Here is a 21,276-nt window from a genome sequence, read left to right as displayed (position 1 = left end):
AGCCACTCACCGCGTTAGTCTTTCCCTTAGAAAACTCCGCTACAGGGTCCCCCTTATCAACCTCCTTGATCCACTTCTTCCCACCTTTCAGTAGTGTCTTCTTTGCTTCAATCCCCGCATCCTCTATCTTGCTCACCTGGGAAGCTAGGTCCATCCATTCAGGGGGTGTTTCTTTTGAGCAGGCCAGAAAAGGCATTAACCATGCTATCTGCAGTATTTTATTTGCATCAAAATGTCATCTGGTACAGCTGATGTTTACCAATTGGTGAAACCCAATACCAGTGTATTCATGACATACAAATAATTACAAAATGAATTTGTTACACAAATGTAGGCAATTCTGATTGGTCGAGTCTTTCTTCAAACGTTATCTGTCCCAACACTAGACGTTGGGTGCTCACTACGCTATGTGACTTTATACAATTTGTGACTGTTTGTGACTGACATCAATTGATGCAAAAATTGAAAAACAATTCTCAATTAAAAAAATTCACTTGAGCATATGGCACATTGTCAAATGATATTATTTGGTCTAAAAATTCCAGAATTTTAGATTAACATAGATTAACATATTGTTTCAATTTGCGAATCGATCTAATGAGATTTACATTAGTGCCTACATTCACATTCATGGGTCACTAGAAGAGTGATTTAGTCAGTGATTGAATTAGGATTTCTGTAGTAAATGTAAGTCAAGTGTATTTTCTTAAACTCACTGATGGTCGCAAATAATGCATGTCCGGTCTTGGTACAGGCTTCTATCAGATTTTTTACTTCGAGGCCAATACTGAAAAAAGACAAACGTACATGCATCAAACTTATTACATTTCCTAAAATACAAACGATTAAAGTCTTGATATTTGAACATATTGCCTGGTGACTTCATGATAAAGACACTCACGTGATGACGTTACCAGCGACAGTTGAAATTGCCTGTTTGGGGTCTTTGTTGAACGTCCTAAAGCTATCAATGATAGCATTGATAGCCTTATAGATCATCTTCCCTGCCCTGGGTATTATTATCGTCACTGTCTCCATCAGTTGCTGAAATGGGCAACATAGTGATATTCCTGTTCATACATAAAAAAGGTTCTCCTTGTGTTTTTAAATTAAAGAAACATTTCAGTTACTGAAACATCATTAAGTCCTCGACAAAACCTCCATGTCCCATGTGGTTTGAGGCGCCATTGGTGTAAGGCTTTGAGAAATGTATTTTAACCATAGCAGGATCCGCATTTGCGCGTTAGAACATGATAATGATTCAGTACGAGAGTCTTTCTCTCACATTAAGTTCATAAGCCATGGTTTAACTGACATACTGTCTACAACCGCGGCCAACCCTCTGGTATCAATAATCGCAGACAAACTGCATCATGTCTAAATGACATCCAAATATGATACGGTAACCTGCTGAGACCTCAAATACATCATATAATGTACTCTCATACAATCATAGACATGGCACTACATAAATATTTTACAGAAATAATGCTCAAATAGGATTATAGCGGGTGGCATTTTCACAAGATATTTAAGAAAACAAAATTTATTTTACATTGTAAAAGCTGAGCACCGATGACTTGACTTCCTTGTAAAGGTTTGTGATTTTCAACACAAGGTTCCTGGCAGGTTTAGCAAAGGGAGGCAACTGTTTCTCATCCAGCTGGCCAAGGACTTCCATAGCGTCTGATGCCTTCTTCCCAACACTGACAACCTGTATTATACCTTCCATACATGTACATCTACATTGCCAAGAAGGAGAGAGAGAATATAAGTCGGGTGTGAATCATGAATATCATATGTTATGAATAAAAATTGCCTTATGCCAACCTTTGTCTTTGGAAACACACGAGTGTAATAAACTCTACAACAAATAATACAAATCTTTTAACAATCGACACTTATGATGAAATTTCACTCTCTAAATTAACTTTAGACTGCACATGAATATGATGCTGGAGTGAACTGCCTCTTTCATACATCAGAAAATTAATGCTAAATTATAAATGTTAAAGTTAGTTGACATGCAGAGGTTGCATCAATGTATAAAACTTGTCAAAAGTAGTTCCTGATAGATGATCTAGGACCATGTGTTTATGAATCACTTTCAAATAGTAATGAAGCCAGGGATTGGACATCATCTGGCGAACACTCCACCTTGTCTGGAAGCTCCTCTAGTGATTGCCTGAAACCTTCTATCATGTCATTAAACGAAAACTTTCCACTGACGAATTCCCGGAACAGATCTAGACCTTTTCCAAGAGCTCCAGAAGCATCACCTTTAACAGCGTCGTAGAGCTCAACCAGTTTTTTAAGGTTGTCCACGCCATACTCCTGCAATAGGGATAAGGACATTTAAGGGAGCACAATTAAAGAAAAACCCTAAAACCCTTTGTAATTTACATAAGGATCAATATAATATTCTAAAGAAGGTTGCAAGACTCTTTTAAACTTGGTGTCAGATTTAATCTCATATAATATTTGACTTTGAACTGTCTTTTTATTACACTAAAGGCCACCAGCCTTCTTAACTATTAATACAACTGAGTGTAGACATAAGATTATGGATTTATGAAGTGCTTAAGTTCCATCTAGACGCTAGCAATCTCCCATATCTCAAATGTCACAGACAAAAGCTGTTTTTTACAGTGGTTTAGCTGAGACAGACTGGACCCCACAGAAGTGCGATTCAAGAGGTTGCATTGTGAGGTCACCTGCAGCATGTTCAGGTTGTAAGACGCTCCTCCCTTGAAGCAGATCCTCGCCATAAAGAATTCTATGTTCTTCCCCATGAAGCCAAGGTGGATGCGGGCGAAAGCTTCATCGTGGATGTTGATTCTCATGTGTCCGCTCAGGGGCGCTGTAACATGCAGTGATCATAAGTAACATCACTGGAAGGAATTGCACTCTTTTCAAGCCATGGGGGAACATGAAATCAATGCTCTTTCCAAACTATATATCCTTGTGTGGAAATAAGGATAATATCAAAACTTGCAGGTAAAAATACTGCAGTTCCAAGAAGCTCTTCAAATGTAGAAATTATGAATTGCATTGGATTGCTTTAGGATTGGTTTGGATTGCTTCAACACTTTGGGTTTGGGTTTGGGCAAATGTTTTCAAATATTCATTACAATTAACGTCAACAATAGTGTTGTGTAACGTCTTCACTGAAATCTGAATGACGTAAAGAATAATATTTATTTATATTTATCAATATTTATAAATGATATATATTGTGGATACGAAATAATGGTATATACATGTATGTCATTGACACCAGCATACCTATTTTGAAATCTAAAGCGTTGTTAATAATCAGTCCAAAGGAAGCTCCAATGGTTGTTGACCCAAGCATCTTCTTCCAGTCTACACTTGGTGAAGCCAGTATGAATTCGATTTTCTCATCAAAGAATCCCCTTTTGTGCCGGTCGTGTACCCCAATGTCCTGCTTGCCAACATAGCGAGGATCCATAGTAAAAATTGATCCATTCAGGGCACTGAAATGTATGTGCAGGTTTGGTTTAACGTTGTTAAGGTTTAACGTCATTCTGAAAAGTGTTTTTTTCAATGGCATAAAATGTGAAAGGAAAACTCAAAATCGAAGGTATAACAACCGGACAGCACACGGGTATGGTTCTTGTAACAGGTCAAACCTCATAATCCACAACTGCATACTGGTGGGCTAAAGGGTGCAGCAACTCTACAAAGTAAATAGCGTGGTCTAACATAAACAGGTGACCCCAGCAACCCTAATTGAACACAGAAATGAGTGAGCGAGTAAAGTCTTGTGACACTTTTAGCAATAGCGTCCTGAGCCAACGTTTTAAGCACAGAGCTGCCCCACTGAGAAACATACAATTTATGTACGCTGGTACAAGTCATGGGGGATCTGCGTTTTCTTAACCTTCAGGTAGTAAATTAGACAGTAACTGGTTGGGCATTCCAGATATTATGGTTTATTCATGACTTTTTCAACACACAGAAATTAGCAGAATTCACCCTTGTTGTCTGTACATAGGAGCAATTATTGCGGCCTTTGGGTGGGCCTGATATTGTAGCAGAGCTTCATAGCGGACCTTCTCGTCGTCATCGTACAGGGCTGTCTTTAACATCAGATGTGCTGCCTGCAAAAAGGGATATACCATTCATATATAGATAAGCTTGCGACGAATTCATATAGTTTGAAGCTCACACTGTAGAGATTCATATTCCAATGAATTCACACAAGTGCAAAGTTTTTATATGAATATTTATTACCTCAAAGGATGTAGGTCTAGAACTATACACAATTATATTTAGTACGTGTGACTTCATGTTTACACTGACAGCCATACAACAATCAGCTGTATCCCAGAATAAAATAAGTTCCTATGGTGACATGAGCGTATGTATGCACAACTTGCTCTTCAGAAACATCTGACACTAACACATGTATTCAAATAATACCTCCATTAGATGAGAAAGGTCTGTAAAGTACTACCTCGGTCAGTCAGGCACAATACATTTACAACAAATACAAGACGTCAAAATGGCCGACACAATAAACGTGACGGGAGAGATTTGGAAGTTGTTTATGAACCTGTGGCGGTTACATGTTTTAGTCATCATTGATCGTTGATTGCTGAAGGCTGTCATTGTCAAAGCGAGGTCAGATACCATAGAAAATTCACGAGTTTAGAAAAAATGGTACCTATGGAGAATGAGTGTAGTATTCTCTATGTATGGCAACGGGGATTTTCTTATGCAAAGTGATTCCATGTCTCCTTTAAGAACGCAAAATACTTACATATTAGGAGATTTGGTTAATACTCAATGGTCTGTAGTATACAGCCTCATATGTCTAAAAGATTTAAAGCATTTATTGAGTAAGCCAATCCTTAAAAATGACAAATTGTTTTCAATACCCCTTCATGTCGGTACTTCCTCATGGCGTGTATCCCAGCTCGCTTCACCCACTGAGAATTGGTGGTGTTGACATGTGACACAATCATCTCAAATGATTGGTCGAGACCGGCATTACCCAGAGATCCCAGCAAGATAACTCTCCAGCGGTCGTCATCAAGGACTTCACGTTCTGTCATGGTGGACCGTTTCTGGCGGAACAGCCATGGATCTAGAACAGATGTACAGGTAAGTAATTCACAACTGGTTCATGATCACACTATACGTCAGTGAATGTTCCTAAGTACAGTTCAATGTTCAGGCTTTGTCACAGTGGTCTACAAAGATTCGAGTCTGGTATAAACAATGGCCCAATGCATCAGAAACATGACACAATCTTGTCTGACCACACGATCCTATTTCTGTTGTCTCTTTCGACCAGGCTAGCTATTCTGACCAGGAGACCCTTTGGTGTGCACATTGGGAATCATGGTTGTCTGTACTCCAGCACCATGTGGTTATGTTACTTAAACAGCTAATCTAAAAGCTAATTTTAGTGGTCTTTTGACTCGATATTATCATCCTGTACAAGTTGGTAATGACTTAGTAAGGGTTGTCCTGTTGTGTAATCTATCAGAACACGCTGTGCACAATTATACTTATTGACTGGTTGTAACTTCGAATCCAGGATTTGATCTGATTATGAACACTGCGTTCACGGGTAGCAAAATGGTAACTATATACGATCACCCTCCCTTTTAGAAGCCGCATATCTGTTGATCTTTCTTGCAATTTGTTAATCAAACAAGTGAGGTTCCATATATTTTGTCAGTTAAGGCTTGCATCTTCTGGTCAAAATATGTATTCCCGTAAGCATCTATTGTTGTAAATCAAACATATATATGCTCACCATGCAAACCGAGCCAACCCTCTAGCTTCATGACAATGTCAACCGCTTCCTCCTTCCTCCCAGCGTCCAACAGTCGCCTAGCAATCGCCCCCAATGCAAGCACCATTCTATGATATGTTTCTCTTTCCTGTAAAGCCACGGGGGCCTTCTCGCGCTCAAAACACAGGCTCTTCAGTTTCGTGATGACATTCTGTCGATATGACAAAAACAAAAATAACCTAAAACATATATTTTTTCCTTACCAGTTCACTTTGGGCTTCCTCCTTCGTTAACCCAGTGGATGCTGATTTAAAATTATGATGAACATTGATTTAAATCCGCTTTGTAGTAATGCATTAGCGCTGCAGTGAGTCTAACTCTAACTATAAATAAAGGAAACAAACCTTTCCATCTTCATGAGATACCCCTGCCAAAAGCATAGTCGATTGTATGATTCCGACTATATCATGAGCATTTTTACGAATCACTATCAAATAGTGATAACAGGTGCTCGCGAAAAGCTGAGGTTATCCTGCCTCACTGGTGACCAGTCACAAACATATGCAAAGGCAAGTTATTTGTTCATCAGCCTGTAACCTTGATCAAACATTTTTGAGCAAGCTGGCCTCACTGGCCTTTATATCTACTTCAGGTGGATAAATCAATGGAAGGCAATTGGCTATTTGATGGCTATAAGGCAATTTCAGATCATCAATATACTTGAAGCTTAAGTTAAACGTTTTGGCTAAATTACCTTGTTTTGACTTTTTTTCCAATCGAGGAGAAATTCTGATTCATATGCATAAAGAAACATATCAGCAAGAAGGGGAGCACAGTTGGTGCACGTTGGGATGCCTATTTCTTGTCTATTAACATTAACATTAATTCACTAAATGGGTTTGTGGGCAGCATTTATTTTTTCGTAGCAATAACTACTTACACCCTAAATACTTATATTTCCGTCTGATATAACATGCGTAAAAATGTAGCCTCTCCTGCATAATCACCTTACTTCCTTGTTCAACAAACAGCCTTATAATAACATTACTTCTGACGATCTACATCACCTCTCCTGACCTTCGTCACATCCTCTTAAAAAAGCATTATACTCACTTTCACTATCTTCGACATTTTCTTAATCAAAAGTTCTAAATTGTTTAGGCTATTATTTGCGGCATTATCTATTAATGCTACAGTATTGCACTCTTTTCACTTTTAGTCGACATTCTTTCTCAGTCCTTTCTGGCTGCATCATTCATGCACACAGTGCCCCCTAAGCACAGGGCAACTTTTAATCACAAATTGGTCAGGGGCAGGCCCAAGGCTGCCGGGCTTCAAGTGAGGGAGACATGCGGGACTGGTGCTATCTCCGCGACCGCGGCTCCTCGCACGACACCAACTACTTACAGATACCACAGTCAGAGGGTCATCCCACATTTGTCACCACCACGGCTACGGCGGCCATCAACCAAGGTATGTACCCATTAACCAAAACGCTCATCATGTCAAAATAATGCTTGTAATGCTTATTTCACAGGTTAGTCAAACACCTATCACCACGCCCCCAAAAATCCACCAAATCCTGGTGATTATGCCACAGGTTAATCAAACAAGCTATCCATGAACCATCAGCTAAACTTCAACGCTGAAACCGTTAGTTTTCGTTTGAAACAAGCAGAAAAATTCAACTGGGGCGACTTCATTGACGTGAAAAGTTTACCTCTGATTGGCCAGCCAACACAGGAAGCCATAATATTATCATGGAATGTGATGTATCAGGTCTAGTAACATGTAAACCCAGACAACAACCAAACAGAACCATAAATATCGGGTCTTGGACGTCAGCTTTCTTGACCTAAATCAGCTTAGCTGCTCACCTATGTCGAGACAAAATCTGGTGACACCGCCCGCTTTGGTTGCGTCTGCTGGTCACAATACCACGTACAGTTCAACCAAAGATGATGAGGGACCGTTCTCAGTCATTGAGTACAATCGATGGGCAGCTACGGTTGCAGCTAAAGCTACGGAATCGTAGGCAACAGAACATAACATCATCAAGCTTGAAAGAATTTCACTCATGAAGGATGCGACAGGGGGCAGTCATGCCGGTATGCTTACAAATGTATGTCATGCAACTTTGGCGGTCATGGAGCATCATCCTGCTTTATAGGCAAAAAGGTTAAATCCATTCAAGCACCAACACCAAAGCGACGTCCCAAACCCCAATTAATCTCAGTTAGAAGAATGGCTGCAACGTTTACTAGTCCATCAACCAAGCATCTGCATGATTATTAAATCTACAGTTTACATTCAACTGACTCTGGGAACTATGTGACGCCAGTAATCGTAACTCTGCTAATGCTCATCCACAATTTTTCAAGGAAAAACTACAAAAAGAAATACAATTAGGATGTGTAGCAGGCCATCCTCTCACATACCTTTGGATAAGCTAATAGTTTCACCAATTGGCTTGAAGCCAAAGAATTCCGTTTCGACACTGCAAGGTGAGGCTGCCTTCCGCCTTTTCCATCATTTATCTTATGCAGATACCTCCAGAGGAATGCACAGTACTGTACACCAGTTAAAACCAAGCAGTCTCCATGATGGCGCGGCATATATCCAAATTCGACATCAGACTACTACCGGTAGCACCAGCATATTTTAAAATTTTGGGTATGAATTTCCCTTAAAAATTCTTCTTCGACAAATGCCTTCACTTTGGTTGTGCAATTTCATGGGCTATATTCTAGAATTTCAGCGCGTTTATTGAATGGGAATTCATGGATCTGACACAGAACAAAGACATTGCACACTACCTCGAGGATTTTATCCTGGCAGCACTCAAGGTAGGCACATGTTCGGATATCCTCAATACATCTCTTCAACTCATGCATTAACTGGGTGTACTTGTTGCACACCAGAAAACTTGCCCTTACAATAAACACAGTCAACAACTGTCACAAGTACTAACAGCAACCAGCAAGAAAGTTACATTGCATACACTGCAATCAATCGTGGGTAAGTTAAATGTTGTAAGCAGGACAATCCCCATGGGTCGCTCATTCCTACCGTGTCTCATAGATGTCCCCAAAGGGGCACGTAAGCCTCATCATAGAATACCATGAACATCATAGAACACGTACACCACCAAGGGTAAACAGATCATGAAAGTCCTCAGGCGAATGGTACTTTTATGCTTACAAAACAACATCCATTTCAATGCTCATTATTTCCCTAACCGGTCAAATATAATACATGAAGGACGTATGAATCTCTCGTTCTCTTTGGCCAGTATCATTACATCACATACTCCATTTCAGAGCACACATCGTCTTGTCAGGTAGGTCACCAAGTAGCCTCCTATGCGTCAGCCTTAGATCAGTGCAACGGTTAAATTCTATGCAGAATGTGTAACCATTCTGTGCATAATCATAACTGAATCGACCCGTGAAGATCCGGGGTAGAATAGGTCTTCAGCAACCCATGCTTGCCGTGAAAGGCGACTATGCTTGTCGTAAAAGCCAACCAACGGGATAGGGTGGTCAGGCTCGCTGACTTGGTTGATACATGTCATCGATCCCAATTGCGTGGATCGATGGTCATGATATCAATCACTGGATTGTCTGTTCAAAACTCGTTTATTTACAGACTGCCGTCATATAGCTGGAATATTGCTGAGTGCGGCGTTAAACAACAAACCAACCAACCATAACTGAATCATAACTGTGCATCACGCAACTCTTTCTTTCGCCCACGGTATGTACGAATTCATATTCGTAGTTTTACTTTTCTCCTCTGCATACCTGTTAACTTACTTTGGCTTTAGTTATCCGATCTGTCCTTTGCAAGTGATCTCTCTTACATCCACGTAGTCTTAAGAAAATCCAAAACACAACAGCAAAGCCGCGTCACGCGCATCTTGACAGTGTCGGAAGTGCACATAAATGCTGTCGCCATTGTGCGTGATTTTTGTCAGAAGCGGAATTCAAGCGTTGATAATTTCTGTACCATGTCCAAAATCACTGTAACGTGTCTGCGATGTATTTCTCTAATTCTAGCTGCGGATGTCTTCCAGTGCATCATAATGTTGTCCAGTGTATGCAAGGAATAGACAAATGAATCTCTCCAAATAATAGAACTGTTTCACAGTGTAAAACCTATATTTTGCTTTGTTGACAATTTTCAACTTGTATGGTTTCCGGATCACAGCGTTTAGTCACACGTAATTTATTCTACTTGATTTCATGAAAAAACATTTGTATTAGTGACATAGACAATTTGGCATGTGTCGTTAAATGCATGAGAAATTAAGGTGTGTAAGTACGTGACTGAGTGTGAAAAGTATGTCATGTAAAAGGCGTTCAGCACCAGAGGACACGAAAAGTGATTTGTAAACATCAAACATGACGGAACGTTCGCGGCAGGGTTTTACGTAGTTTCTACTACTAAACGAATCTAGGATTATATTCATAAGGATGATTGGTGATTTGATTAACCAGTCATGCCCAGTATGAAGGATCAATTACTAGAACGCAGTCCTGCTGACTTTTGCAACATACATGTACACACCATAGGGTGGACGATTCTATCTTTAAATCTGATGTAAATGGAAAATGTTTTAACGTCTACTGTCTATCGTCGGTCCATCAAGTGAGATGATGTGGAACATCAGCTTGTAACTTTTATATCACACGTATTTACACTTATGTCTATCTGTGGTCCATCAAGTGAGATGATGTGGAACATCAGCTTGTAACTTTTATATCACACGTATTTACACTTATGTCTATCGGTGGTCCATCAAGTGAGATGATGTGGAACATCAGCTTGTAACTTTTATATCACACATATTTACACTTATGTCTATCGTCGGTCCATCAAGTGGGATGGTGTACAACATGAGCTTGTGACTGTTATATCACACATATTTACACTTACATCTATCGGTGGTCCATCAAGTGGGATGGTGTACAACATGAGCTTGTGACTGTTATATCACACATATTTACACTTACATCTATCGGTGGTCCATGAAATGAGATTATGTACAACATGAGCTTGTAACTGTTATATATCACACATATTTACACTTACGTCTATCGGTGGTCCATCAAATGAGATTATGTACAACATGAGCTTGTAACTGTTATATAACACACATATTTACACCTACGTCTATCGGTGGTCCATCGAGTGAGATGATGTTGAACATGAGTCTCTTAACCAGGAAGGAGTCAGGACTGGATCTGTTGAGGACAAGGTCTAGCAGGAGTTGCTGAGACAGGTCTGTGGTCAGACTGGCGATAGCATCAAACATATGGTTCTGGTCCTTGAAGGTCTTGGTCAGTCTGAAAGAGATGGAGGGAGGGATTGAAAAAGTGTTTCATCACTGTTATTGTGAATCATGATATTAAAAAAAGCTAATGAGTGTCGTTATTAAAACATGGAGGTTTACGAAATATGCACAAATGTCTGACAGGACGGGACAGGGAGCATTTGATAACATTTGGGCGGGGATTTCTAATGAGTAAGGAATGGCTTTTGTCGCTGTTATCCACAATAGTTCATAGGAATGCAATTTATTCTTTAAGTTGTGCGTGTAATACGAATTGATAAGATTCACAATAATCGTTATGAAAGACCGACGAAACCTGGCTTTCGGCACACGCAGCCGAAGTCCTGTAGGTAAGAATGTATATTCAGAGATATTATCGAAGGTCGCGTTGAAGGTAATTTTGATACTTTGTCACCATAGTGACTTGCCATTCCATAGAGAACTCGCATCTAATTTGGGATCTTTGTATACTTTTAAAGACATTGGACACAATAAGTGAAACCAACTACAACGCTCTGAGATATAACATGAAGAGAGTGTATAGTATACTTGTACAGAATAAAAATCCCAATAATACCTTCCCATGCTATATTTTGTTGTAGGTGGCACCCACGTATAGCGGGGTAGGCCTCAAATGACATGATTTACCATCACTATAAAAAATTGTTTAAGCTGTTTCCTTGAAACACATTAACATAATAGTGTAATTCAACTTACTTTGAAGTATTTAATACTATTTAAGTTTGTTAACTACATACAAGTATGGTCGAAAAGGGACCAAAAATAGAAACAATCAAGGGAAAAAGCAACATATTTAATGTGGCTCAGGTATCAAAGGAGCAAATACTCATGTAAATAGTTATTTGGAAGATCAAAACCCACTACAGAGTCACCATTTTCACGCATTACGTACAATATCCACCAAGCAACATAAATTTAGAGAAAAATCTGTAGGTCTCCACGCAAAATATTGAGAATTTGCATGCCCAAAGATAGCTAGGGGTGTCAATCCTGATAAGGGAGATAACTCATCATCTATACTGAACAACAAAAGTTCCTGTAACATTGAATAAGATTTAATGTAAAGTTATGTTTTTTACCAAATCTGAAACAATTTCGGTTTGCAGCAGATAAAAGACTCCTGTAAGTGTTCAAATGGTTTAATTTGCCATACTGACTTCAGAAAATGCGTGATTTCATAAAAAAAAACAACATGAACATGCAAAAAATGTCAATTTACAAATCAATAGCGTGTGTGTCCACCTCTGGTTGTGATGCAAGCAACACATCTTCGTCTCATGGAATGGACCAGGCGTCGTACAAAGTCCTGTGGGATATCTGTCCATATCTGCTGGAACATGTTTCGAAGTTCCTGGAGTGTCTGTGGAACACGTGGTTGACGTCGAAGGCGCCGATCCATTTCATCCCACATGTGCTTGATTGGTGAGAGACAAGGGGAGCGAGCCGGACAGGGGATGACATTCACGTTGTTTTGTTGAAGAGAATCCTGAACAAGTCAAGCAATATGAGGCCGGGCGTTGCCATGTTGAAAGGTAATGCCTGGGCCATGACGACGCAAAAACGGTAGAACAACAGGGCCGATGATCTCGTCGCGGTAGCGCTGTCCATTGAGATTTCCCTCTACCACTATCAAACGGGTCTTGCTATAATCCCACCCCATACCATAATGCTACCGCCCCCGAACCGATCTTCTTCCATGACACAATGATTGACGTAACTTTCACCTCCACGTCGGTACACTCGAATCCGTCCATCGCTATGGCTGAGGTGAAAATGAAACTCGTCAGTGAATAGAACTTGTCCCCACTGCATGGCCGTCCAGCGTTGACGCTATCAGCACCACTGTAGACGTATTTCACGGTGGTTTCCTGTCAAAATGGGACGTCTTGCGGGTCTTCTGGCGACAATCCATGCACATCTGAGGCGACGACGTACGGTTTGTGAAGATATTCGTCGAGGGCCAGGGATGCTTCTTGCAGTCACTGTTGCTGGCAGGAATCGATTTAATAGGTGCGTTGTTCGAATCCAGTTGTCTTGTCGATCACTGGCTACGCGTGGCCTGCCACTCCGAGGATGGTCTCTGACTGCATTCGTCTGTTGCCAACGTTGCCATAAACACCAAATGGTGTTTCTGTGGACGTTAAATTGTCTTGCAACATCACGTTGACTCGATCCTGGTTCAAGCATACCAATGGCTCACAGACAGGCGTGGCATTTCGTAATGTTGAATAGTTGCGTAATTTTGTTATTTTTCTGAGTGGTCGTTGTCAGCACGATGCTAAATAGTGCATATGGAATCCCGTTAACGCACATGTTTTTTATACCCATCCTTGGGTAGTGAAATGCATTGGGCTTGCATAAAAGTCAACTTTTGCTTGGAATGCATGCTTTTCTGTAGCAGTTGCGTTTTTGTGACTTGATTCCATACTAGAATATTGAAAACCAAACTTTACTTGTTTGAAAAATACACTAAAATATTGGTGTCACAGGAACGTTTGTTGTTGAGTATAGATATAATCAGTCACATTATGCTTGTCATTGAGTATTGTTTAGATATAACATAATAGGCATTAAGCATAAATAGCTTTGCTTCTCGTACCAAAAACACAAAGAAAGAATATTTTAGAAATTCAGGGAGGAGAATAAAATGTGCTAAGTTAATAAAATAGTGTGTAGGAGCTCTCACTGAATCTGAAAATTCAGAGATGCTTTGGAACAGTTATTGTTTGTTACTTATCGGCTCATCTTTGGAAAGGATAGCAAAGGTACATGTTGCAGGTTTCCACAATAATAAACGGACATGTCGTTGCATCTACCACCAATTATGTTGAAGACAGGGCGCGTCAAGGGAGGTAAGTCGTCACGGTAAACTCGCGTGCAACGCCGTGAACTGATATGCGCAGGAACTATTGTATCCAACGTCTTTAATTTGAGAGTTTTATTTGGAGGAGAATAAATGTATTTTGCGATGATAAATGATAAACTTTGCTTTCTGCATTATGTACATGTACATTACGAATGTTTTTATGCATATAGAGAAAATTGATGTTACCTCTGCTTTAGTAACTGATGCCACATACAATATTGATTTATTTAATATAATTTACATGAAACTGTTTCAATTTGTACTCTAACTACTTTTAGGTTCTATTCACCTCGGCCTGTCTGTCAGGTACTTTTCAGCAAGGAGAACCAACGTCCGGTCAGGTAAGTCGTGGAGAACAGATAAAAGTTGCGTGAAACATTTGTCCAACTTCCTGGATCCTGAAAATAGACCACAGACCTTTTAAATAATCCATATTCTTCCCTATCACAGAACACTTCTAAAGAGTAATAGTCGTGGTTACGTATTTAAGCTTGTATTTACATTACATGGGCGTATAGCCTTGAATGTTACATGGCAGTGTTGCATTGATTTCACATTGTCAAACTGCGATTCGCTGTGCAGAGTTGCGTCCCTTGGGCACGCCAGAAACCTATGATTGTGAGTTCGAATCCCGGTTCGCCCCAATTATGTTTCTAGGTTTGTCAGCACCATACCCGCGCTCTTGGGTTTCACCGAAGTGGTAAACGTCTGAGACCTGCATCACTTCGGGCTTTCCTCCCACATTAAGCTGACACGCCGCGATATAACTGGAATACAGTTAACGGCGGCGTTAAACCCAACTCACTCACTCACTCACTTTGTCAAAACTCCTGGACATATATACACGTAACTGTACCTTTTTCTGGCTCGTTTCGCATGCAAGTGAGGTTCCCCTTCACATATTGCAGGTGTTCCTTCACATCGATTGCTGGCTTCTTGCGCTTCACCTGGAATACCAACGTACAAGATGATGTTCAGGATGCTGCGTTCCAGTACGAGTAGGTACATTTTTATATTCATTGTCAAATACCTTTTTTCTATGAAATATACACATATTGTTCGCATATTTTTGTTTTCTATTTTTTTTATTGGTTCCCTTGTCTATCACCATTCGATTGATTGACATAAGATGTTAGCATGAGATATATTATAATCCTTGGTGACCAATTGTCTTAAACATCTGCACATAATGCATTAAGAGGATCACGATCTTCTATTGATATGCTCATTCCTTTAGAATCAAGATAACAAGATTACATAATGACGCAAATGGGTCAGTCATCTAACTTGAGGGCTTTTGATTCAATCAAACACCTTACAAAAATGTTTGTTGTTTTAGATTGAAGACAAATGGAGATACGAATATGGCACAAGATGCAGATGATACAGATCCCCTTTTTTCCTATACAGTTGATCAGGATTATAGACTCATTGTTTACTTGCATCTGTAAATGTTATTACCAGTAGTTGAGCTATCATGACTAAAGGGGTTTCACTGTATATTTAAAATTAAAAAATATATAAATAACATTTTGTTAATGTTAAACCGGTAACCTCTTTGATATGAATAGACGCCCTGGTGATGTCTGTCTTTGGTCTGCTGGGAATACTGACAACCTTGTGTTTGCTGAGGAACACCAGCTTTCCTGAGCCCTGTGCTGACATCTCGGGGTATTCTGGAGACAGTAATCAGTTAGATTTTCATATGTTACGGTTTCAATACACCCTTGTTCACAGCATGAAAATATGTTTCTTCTCAGATTATGATTAAACCGTTCTAAATGAGTTCCAAATGAAGATTCAACGTTTTAGAAAAGGGGGGTGCACAACATTTTGAACACGAGGTGCTCTGTAAAAGAATAAAATGGAAAATAATTCGTGAAACAATTTGCCACCAATTAATCAAACAATTGTTACATTGGCTTAAATCATGTCCCCAGGAGCTTCAGTTGTATAGTTTTTATTCCTCGGCATTCATGCCTGGATCCAGATATGAATTCATTGAATATGTTGTTTTAATGATGTAGTAACTTCTAGTGTATTGAATTTAGTCTTAGTTGGGGACTATGATAGTAACTGTGGTAAAAAAGTACATCTGTATTAAACTTAAACTAAAAAGCACAGTAACTTGAAGTAATTGAGTTGAGTATACAATATCTTACAAGTATTCAAATTCGTAGAAGCATCTAAAAGATGTATACTGACGTTGATTAACCATGAGGGTCTCTTGTTAGTACATAATGCTTACTCATTTCTGTGAAGTTGTTGACCGCCTTTACGGGACGACTGTTTTCAAACGGGTTGTATCTGATGGATGATGAGAAATATTATTTAGAGATTATTGTGAGCCCGGAGCCGAAGGGCAGGGGCTGACACGGGTGTCGAGGGTGTATATGGGGTATGATATGAAACTACCATATAATAACCTTTTTGTCATAAACCTATTATCAAATTGTAAAATGTATTTAGTTGCAAGTGAATGTGATACTTTTTCACCTTGTTTGGAAGACAGTGCTACGGGTAAACGAGCCGAGCTGACGAGCAGACGACAGACTAAGGGACGTAACTCCAATTTCTTACCGACCGGACTGATATCGATAGCCCATTTAAAATGCATTGACAAGTCACACCAGCGATATAGCGGATGTAATACGTGTCTGGTAATTACGCCCCTGTCATATGACTAACTCTGTGTTGGCTCTATCACGATCTACCCTTCAGTGTTCTCAGCCCGTATAACATACGTTGTGAGCAGTAGTTCAGTTAAAGTGAGTGAGTGAGTATGGTTTTACGCCGCTTTTAGCAATATTCCAGCAATATCACGGCGGGGGACACCAGAAATGGGCTTCACACATTGTACCCGGATCTTCGGCGTGACTAGCGAACGCTTTAACCACTAGGCTACCCCACCGCCCCAGTTCAGTTATATCACACGATGCGTGTATTAGGCGTTTACCACTTTAGAAAAACACGTGGTCATAGACATGGTGCTGTCAAACCAACAAACATCATCAGGGTGAACCAAGATTCGAACCCATGATAACTTGGCACAACTAAAGGATGTGATTATATCACCATCAAGGGAAATATTCAACATCCTCACCCTTCTGCAGTCTTATGCATGACCTGTAACTTTTCCTCCACCTGAATGGTGTGCATAGTCCCAAGGGCAGAGTCGTAATACAGCGTCTGAAAACATAGCCATGTTATCGATATACAGTCAAGAACAACAGAGAGAATTAAAGTTATTGTATGTTCGCGCTGTGCCTCATCAAGGCTCAAGTCTTTTAAGAAACGTAGGATGATAAAGAGACTGATGAGGCGTTGAGTCTAGGTCTGATTCTGTGTGCATATCTGAATATGAATGTGAGGCTTGATCGGACTCTGAGTTACATTACATTATGTATATATGTTCACTGTCACGGGTGGCCCAGTCGTCTAAGTCGCCGCAATTCGCTGTGCAGAGTTGTGCCCCTTGGGCACGCGAGAAACCTATGATTGTGGGTTCGAATCCCGGTTCGCCCCGATTATATTTCAAGGTTTGTCAGCACCATACCCGTGCTCGTGGGTTTCACCGAAGTGGTGGACCTGCATCACTTCGGGCTTTCCTCCCACATTAAGCTGACACGCCGTGATATAACTAGAATACTGTTAAAAACGTCGTTAAACCCAACTCACTCACTCATTGTCCATTATGAAATTTCATTTATATATATTATCGAATTACACTAGATGTTTAAAATATATGTCACTTTCAAACCATCATTCGGCAGCGGGGGAAACTATGTCCTCTACCTTTGTATACTCTGATGTCGCATGCTTGACGGGATGGTGGCCAGGGTGCCGTGTCTTGGTGAACACGTGACCTGTGAGAGTCGGCCGCACAGTGTAGGTGGCGTTGTGGGGACCTGGAGTAGGAGTGTTTTTTAGATACTCGTAAGAAGCCTCTATGATTTAAAAAATATGATGAAACTGTCAATTATTAACGGAAAGGACAAGTATCAGTCAAAGATCCATACATCTCGGTATATGGCACGGTGTCACTGTCCAACCTCGTGTGCATGCACTTCAATAAAACATATAGCTGCGATCAAGATTTTGTTTTAAGCACTTCTGTCATTTCGTTATATAGAGAATCTCGTCCGAGTGTCTTTTGATATCAAATATATCAACACGAGTTGATAAAAGTGGGAAAACAGCAAGGCTTGCCGAGGATTTTTTCAACTTTTATAAACGAGAGTTGATATATTTGATATCAAAAGACACAAAGGTGAGATTTTATTTATCATTCATTATCATTTTTCCAACTTTTTTTCAGTTTGTAGACAGTAATTAGCAGTGTATTAAGTGTAAAAAGTACCGCTAACAGCGTCAGTAGCAGAGCCATTAGTGATGTCATATGATTGTGACGTCATGGTAACCAATGACATCACAATGGTCTGTAAAGCATTGTGATGCAAATTCATTGCAGCGATATCTACAGAGTAGATATCGTTTGATCTGACCCAAGCGATATTTCCTGTGGGAGCCAGTTTTTGATGATAAATGGTATTATGCACATGCCTCCCTATCAGTAAGTCATGTGCTGATACTAACTATATATATATTCCAATTCTTATCGTGACTTTGACAACAGTTCCACAACCCCTTGGCCTCCAACCTGCATGACTAACGACCCATCCCCGACAGCCAACCCACCAACGACAAAAACCCATCCACTGCATCCAATCTCCAACAACGGCCTCCAACTCATCCACAAGCAACGACCCATGCCAGATACCCAACCCATCCTCTACCATTAACCCGTCCACGATCACCCACCCATCCACGGCAACCCATCACCAGCCTCCACTCCCACCCCATCCCATCCCTAATAACCAAACCCTTCTCCCGCCTACAGCCCAGCAGCCAAAGCCTGCCCAAGCAAACCATCCATGGTCACCAACTCATCCACAACCAACAACTCACCTCCGACACCCAACACATCCCCAACCCGTAACCTTCCCCCGATCCTTACCCTCACTTCCAGTCTCTCTCACGTTATAGACCCAGCCGTCGTCAGTTGCATGGACATGGTGCTGAAAAGACAACCAAGAAACTCAATGTTCGTGTGATTAATACATTGTGCCCAGATGCTGTGGAGTGAGAGAATGAACGTTGTTTTGCATCATGATCAGTTATATTCAGTACAATCAGTATTGCCTGTAAATAATCGAGTCTGTAGTCACTCTGAAAACCAGTGGATGATATAAGCAAACAACAATGCCGAGGTTTGGTGACACATTATCATCCATGCCATGCATTACAGCCACCCGATTTTCTTTTCAGTCGACTCGTTCAACAAACAGGGACCTGCAAACACAGAGGTTGTTAGGTCAGATGCATTTGATTAGATCTGGAGAAGTGAAAGTTGCACGCAGTTCTCTCTCAAAAGTGGACGTTCGTTGACTAACATGCACTGATTACCACATCCTCGAAATTTATTTAACTGAGTGAAAAGTGTTGGTTTAACGCCAATTTAAAGAGCCTTTTGGCATTTAAATATGGAAGGCTGGTGACGATGGTTGTAGACGAGTAACGATCAAGGTTTGTCATCGGGGTGAATCTGGGGTTCAAACACATACATTGTATTCAGCAGATCCTGGAACGGCTAAGGGACGCAACTCTTCAGCTTAGATCATTTTGGTCCCCAAAATATATGTAGATAGGCTTATTATTTGTCATATCTTACTGACCTGTCTGTTCTCTTGTATCACTATATAGCATTGCCGTTTTGAAGGTAATATTGCGTCGGGGTTCTTACATATTCTTAATAAAAGGAGGGGATGCTCGGAAATAACTTAAAATTTCCATAATTGTAAGAGAGTTTCTAGTACTAGATTTATGATAATAATGAACGAAGAGGGAACACATAACAACCGGGACGTAGTGAAGAATGACAGAACATGTTATGACCGCCAACGATCGTGATTAGGCGTACAGTGTACACACTTTATGAGCAGAAGTAGAATGAAGGAAGAAATATAAGACAGAATTAAAGTTTCCCGGACAACATTAATTATTGCTCTCGACAAGAGCAATACACTGCACTTGGCGATGACCGAGCCGTTTTCAAAGCTCTTATCTATTCCATCATTTTCCAAGCAAACATAATGCAGTGCATATCTTAAATTGCTACCTCTTAACGCATATCTAAAAAAAGTACAATAGCAGCAATATTTTGAGACCATCCCAACTCAGATGACATTTGCACCTGTAAGAATGCACAGTCATCACCCCGGGATAGGTGTTAGGTAATTACCTCAGGGTAATAACAGTGTCAGTTAGGACAGGCTAGATCAGGTAGATTCGCGATGTTTTGATATATGCTATCCTCATAGCCTAATAACTCTATTTATTAGATGAATCCCGAAAAGCACATATCTAACATTTCCGACTGTACTTTAACATTTATAGTTCATAATCCCCTACTTTAAATGTATATCATGTATACGATATTTGCTTATTCAGTTTAACGTCTTCATGCATGAAGAAATACATCTTGCTGCTATTTCCCTGTCTTCATGTTTCGGAGAGAATGATGCAGGTATTGACAAATGTGAGGATTCCTGGTTAGAATAGGTCTATGCTGATCGTAAGTGGTCATGGTCGCTGACTGTGTGGTATCGTCCCCGACCTGGTTGGTAATATTTACAGACCGCCGTCATACAGTTTAAATAGGGCGTCGTTACAGCACGATGTTAACGAAACATAAACAAACAAACATGTTGTATTGTATCGTCGAGCAGCGGGAGACCAATCTAAACAGATATAAACATCTTAACTTCATGTTCCCACAGTGTAGTGTGACACGGTTATTTACACAGGTTACATACGAGGGCTAAACCGACCGCAGTGGGAGGTGCTATTTCCTGGACACTCAACGCCCAAATCTCATACTTACGTAATTCTTACGTAGTTTGATCAAAGGCTTCAACTGTTCCTTTTTGGAATAGACCCCACGCTGCCACAGGTTGCCTTTGTTAGCTGTATACGAATGGAATCGGATGGTCAGGCCTGCTGACTTGGTCGATGCATGTCATGGTATCTGATCCCAGTTGTAGATTAATGCTCATGATCTCAATCTCTGGATAGTCTGGTACAAATTCGATTATTTCCACGTGGTCTGTGAATAATCGTGACTGGAACCGACAAACCAGTGGTTGGCAGCATGGAGAACGTGTGGCACAGCGCCACACAGTCAGCCCTGGGACATATCACCACTGGCTCCTCGTTAGTCCCCTC

General features: G+C 40.4%; 1 protein-coding gene across 1 annotated transcript in view; it reads right to left on the bottom strand.

Moving 5' to 3' along the window:
* LOC139471216 (uncharacterized) overlaps window positions 1-21,276 on the bottom strand; it is a 159,016-nt gene that overhangs the window by 124,432 nt on the left and 13,308 nt on the right. Inside the window, exons 5-22 of the mRNA XM_071253506.1 lie at window positions 19,010-19,070; window positions 17,788-17,900; window positions 17,096-17,181; window positions 16,241-16,299; window positions 15,547-15,668; window positions 14,849-14,939; window positions 14,282-14,390; window positions 10,944-11,118; window positions 5,792-5,981; window positions 4,905-5,113; window positions 4,000-4,124; window positions 3,286-3,497; window positions 2,715-2,860; window positions 2,158-2,334; window positions 1,556-1,714; window positions 902-1,044; window positions 717-787; window positions 11-171 (exon numbers count right to left, since the gene is read on the bottom strand). Coding sequence (XP_071109607.1) covers window positions 11-171; window positions 717-787; window positions 902-1,044; window positions 1,556-1,714; window positions 2,158-2,334; window positions 2,715-2,860; window positions 3,286-3,497; window positions 4,000-4,124; window positions 4,905-5,113; window positions 5,792-5,981; window positions 10,944-11,118; window positions 14,282-14,390; window positions 14,849-14,939; window positions 15,547-15,668; window positions 16,241-16,299; window positions 17,096-17,181; window positions 17,788-17,900; window positions 19,010-19,070 — 2,409 coding nt within the window. The remainder of the gene's footprint in view (window positions 1-10; window positions 172-716; window positions 788-901; window positions 1,045-1,555; window positions 1,715-2,157; window positions 2,335-2,714; window positions 2,861-3,285; window positions 3,498-3,999; window positions 4,125-4,904; window positions 5,114-5,791; window positions 5,982-10,943; window positions 11,119-14,281; window positions 14,391-14,848; window positions 14,940-15,546; window positions 15,669-16,240; window positions 16,300-17,095; window positions 17,182-17,787; window positions 17,901-19,009; window positions 19,071-21,276) is intronic.

This window comes from Haliotis cracherodii, unplaced genomic scaffold, assembly GCF_022045235.1.
Source record: "Haliotis cracherodii isolate W230 unplaced genomic scaffold, xgHalCrac1.p SCAF_22, whole genome shotgun sequence".
In the NCBI taxonomy this organism is placed as follows: Eukaryota; Metazoa; Mollusca; class Gastropoda; order Lepetellida; family Haliotidae; genus Haliotis; species Haliotis cracherodii.
Note: the sequence above shows the minus strand (reverse complement) of the source record. Positions and strands in the feature narration are given on the sequence as shown.